The sequence below is a fragment of the Antrostomus carolinensis genome, unplaced genomic scaffold (genome assembly GCF_000700745.2).
Source record: "Antrostomus carolinensis isolate BGI_N321 unplaced genomic scaffold, ASM70074v2 Scaffold34432, whole genome shotgun sequence".
Taxonomy (NCBI): domain Eukaryota; kingdom Metazoa; phylum Chordata; class Aves; order Caprimulgiformes; family Caprimulgidae; genus Antrostomus; species Antrostomus carolinensis.
This window is the reverse complement of record NW_010298230.1, coordinates 1-4,375: the sequence shown is the minus strand read 5'-3', so window position 1 is coordinate 4,375 and position 4,375 is coordinate 1. Positions and strand designations below refer to the sequence as shown.

The 4,375-nt window shown below is 39.2% G+C and overlaps 1 protein-coding gene across 1 annotated transcript; it reads left to right on the top strand.

Moving 5' to 3' along the window:
- Window positions 1-7: 7 nt before the first annotated feature.
- Window positions 8-635, top strand: LOC114818305 (C-C chemokine receptor type 5; the record flags this gene model as incomplete). The annotated part of the gene is made up of 1 exon (XM_029083594.1): window positions 8-635. A coding segment is annotated over one exon (531 nt), but the record flags the coding sequence as incomplete, so codon positions are not given.
- Window positions 636-4,375: the final 3,740 nt, after the last annotated feature.

The window sequence follows — 4,375 nt, the reverse complement described above, 5'->3', positions numbered from 1 at the left end:
TTCACGTTATACTTGCAGTGCTCATTATCCACCAGACCAGAGATATATATGGAAGCAATTCCTGACCTTAAAAATGAACATCCTGGGACTTGTTATCCCAATGCTCATTATGATCTGCAGCTACACACAAATTATAAAGACATTACTGCAATGTAGGAATGAGAAGAAACATAAAGCAGTCAGGCTTATTTTTATCATCATGATTGTCTACTTTTTTTTCTGGGCACCATACAACATTTGCATTCTCTTGCGTGACTTTCAAGGTACATTTTCCATCACTACTTGTGAAGGCAGTGGGCAACTGCACAAAGCAACCCAAGTAACAGAAACAATCTCAATGATCCACTGTTGTATCAATCCGGTAATTTATGCCTTCGCTGGAGAAAAATTTAGGAAGTATCTTCATAGCTTCTTCCGAAAGCAGATTGCGCTCCACTTCTCCAAATACTGTCCCGTTTTCTATGTTGACACAGCTGAACGAGCTAGCTCCACCTACACACAATCTACTGGAGAACAAGAAGTTTCCGCTGCATTGTAAGTTGTGTCTAGCGAAAAAGTGGAATTGAATTTTGTGAAATCAAGTCTGTGATGAAAGCCTGCAGAATCTGTCCTGGATTTTGGCTCTAACACAGATGGAAAAGATTACAGAATTTGTATTTACTCAAGCTTGTATTTGCTCATACATTTGGGTATTTGTACATAAATGAAAAGGATATATCAAATTAGCTACCTAGAGATGCTAATTTAGGATTCTGTAGGGGGAAAAAAAAATGTTTGCTTTCTTTGTGAATGTAAAAGTATCGTTTTGTACTATAGGGCCCAAAACCACACAAAAGGCTGAGGGCCTAAGCTAGCAGGCTCATCAACTGATTGTTTGAAGTGAACTAGAGGTTAGAAATTGGCACTAGTTCTTTGGAAATATCTCTTGACTGTACCTCACACAAGATATCTCACTCATTTAAACTCAGTCTGTCACATCTTTTACTAGCCTGGTTGTGTATCTCTGTAAATAATGCTAAATTACTGAGGTCTGTGATATAGAATCTTTACAAGGAGTATGGGAAAATTTTATACCCTTAGAAGAGCTTTTGATATTTCAAGGTATATTTTCCTTTGTGTATGGTTGAGTATCGACCTCTTGGATCTTTCTCATAACAGTTTTAACTCTAGGTATTGATATCTAAGTGACTTGAGAGTTTGACATTTCAGAAGGCTGGTTTAATCAACTGTTTTATATGCTATTCATACTAAAAAGCCAATATAATGTCCTAAAATAGATCAGAAAATCAATGTGTTGACGATATTTTAAAAATAAAGTATTGCACATGGAGCTTTAACCAGGTTAGATCAAGTGTGGACATGAGTCAACAGGGTTTTAGCTTTTTAATGCAGTGATTTTGCTTGCCATGTTTGTAGCCTACGTCAGAGAAAAACTTTAAAATATGAAATTAATGCAGTTGTAATGGTTGCAAAACCACAACAGCATTAGAGGTGTGAAAATGATTTCTGAACAGGGTTGACACAGATGTTTTCAGAGATAAGTACATGCTATAGACATTTAAGTTATCAAAATAAATGAAAAGTAAAAATATTCACTGATGCACAGAGCATCTCTTTTTGTTTTAGAAGCAGGTACCATTTGAAGCCACGACAATGTTTTTTCTGCCATTTAGTTTTACAGAAAGCAAAAGCTTCCCTAATTAGTAAGACTGATGGTCAGATACAACTAGGCTTCCCCTTAAAGCTCAGATCTTGCAAAGCACTTCAACACATAGAAAAGATGAAATAAACATGGGGATACTCACATGCTTAAGATCATACCATAATCACACTATTAATTGATTTAGGCCAAGTTGTCCTTTCTAGCATTTATTTTATTTCCTCCAAGACATAGGGTTTTGGACAACTCTGGAGACAGGAAATTAAAAGTGAATATTCTGATTGCTGTTCTTATCCAGCAGGGAAACCTCTGTTTCCCAGCTCCTCTAGATAGCCTTTTAAATAATATTTTCAAAGAAGCAAATGTTTCAAACAGCTCCGAAGAGATTTTACATTGCCAAGTACTTGTGAAAGCAGGAAGTGAAATAGGGAAATCTTTGCTTATCAAACCACTTTTTCAAGTCATTTAGTTTTGTCATATTAAGCACCACTTTTGGACTATATCCATGTGGGACGTATAACAAAAGAATACTACACTTTCTAATTTACAAGATACTCTTTTTTTAAGACCCCTTGCATCAGTTACTTTCTGGACTTTGTATATGCTTTTAAAATGGGTAACTATATCAGTATAAGCAGAAATTGAGTAATTTCACCACAAAACGACAAATATATGCATTTATTTTTTAAAGAGATAGGAGGCTACATGCAGTAATCTCTAGATAGGCTGGCTTTCCCCCCCCCCCCTTCTAAAATATCTTTATGAAAATATTTGTATATTTTATTCTGCTCTTGACAAGAACTTTCATTTAGCCCCTAAGACACCTTGCCTTTAAGAAGCTACTTTCTCTGGAGGACTTTGTTGCCAGGCAGACTATATATCTTCACCAGTGCTGCAGGAGTAAAGTACAAGAACCAAACGTGCAGAAACAGACTGACAAGCTCTGAAAGGCACGTCAAAAAGTTGCCCAGATCCTTTGCAGCCTTCTCTTCTACAGCATGGATCTTTCTGAGCAACAAGCAGCTTCTGAAGGGAAGAGGTGGAACTTAAGAGATTGGTGGCCCAGTGGGTCAGCAGCTTATCAAGAGTTTCTATCACTTCACCAAGAGAGACCACGCTTCAGCAAATGAGAACAAGCCAGATTTCAGTTACTGTAGAGAAATGTGATCCACATTCAAGGAGATAATAGAAAACACGGTATTTGGTACCACTGCTCGTGCATTTAATTAAAGACCGCCAATAGATTGTAAAAATATTTGGTATTATCCAATCCATTACAGCTGGTTAACTTTTGTGTGTTAGACTTCTTGATCCACTCCTCACCACAACCCCCTGATTTTTTTTTAGAATAGCTCAGAAGAATGAAAAAGGAAGAGAAATTTCTCTTCATAACAGATTGCTATGATGCTGAAAGAGCAGGCAGGACAAATTCAGGGTTTTACAAGTGAAGAACCAGCATCATCAAATAACACAGGATCATCAAGACAATTCCAGTGTTCTTAACTGCTTGTCACTAATAATCTAATAATAAATATGCTGTTTTGGTTGTAATTACATTTGGTTTTGTTTATTTTTACAGATGGGAAAAGTACTCTCTCACAAAATTCATTGTGATCCTAGAAGATTAAGCGTTTTTAAAATAAAAAAAGCATACAAAGGAATTTTAGTGTGCTTAGGGTCCACCCTAGTGACCGAAGAGCTAACATTTAACAACTACATTAGACTTACTTCCCTTCAGTTCTTAAGATCAGGGTGCCATCAAGTGTCCACACTGTAAGGTTTCACGCTAGCAAACATTCACTACCCCAGCAATGCTTTTGGTACCTTCCTCTTTTGAAACACTTATTTTCCTGAGAGGAACACCTATCAGAGTGACAACCCCCACTATGGCCATTAACAATATTATGCAAACAGCAGCAAGCCTCAGCAAAGACTCATGGCCACTAAGAATGGAGGTCCATTGGATAACTGGGGATGGACACCTTTAAATGATTCAGGCAGATGCAGCAGCGTGATACAGGAACACTGAGGTTTATTTTAGTTCCTGCACAAGTTTTTTGTGTCTCATATTGTCTGGATTCCACCCATCTGCTTTGGAAGGAGAGCATTTCACATTCTTGTCCATAGCTTGGAAGTTATGAGAATAAAACCACATTTCCCACCTTATTTCCTTTAGAATGACAATAAGGATTGCAATTTGGGATCCTCACATTTCCAATCTCTCGTAGACCCTGGCAGCTGTGATACCCCCACTATGACCCCCCAGCAGAAGTCAGCAGCGCCAATACCCCAAGCCTACTATTCCAAGAGGAACTTTTTACAAGGGTGGGTAGTAACAGCACAAGGGGAAATGGGTTTAAACTGGAAGAGGGGAGGTTTAGATGAGATATTAGGCAGAAATTATTCCCTGTGAGGGTGGTCAGACACTGGAACAGGTTGCCCAAGGAAGTTGTGGATGCCCCCTCCCTGGAGGTGTTCAAGGCCAGGCTGGATGAGGCTTTGAGCAACCTGGTCTAGTGGAAGGTGTCCCTGCTGATGGCAGGGGGGTTGGAACTGGATGATCTTTAAGGTCCCTTCCCACCCAAACCATTCTGTGACTCTAAGTGGACTTTGGGGTTTTTGGGAGAGTGCGTGCCGGACACGGGGGTGCGGGCACTAGGGGAGCAGCCTTCCTCGCCACCTCCTATGGCAGCAACAATCCCCAGCCCAGAGAGG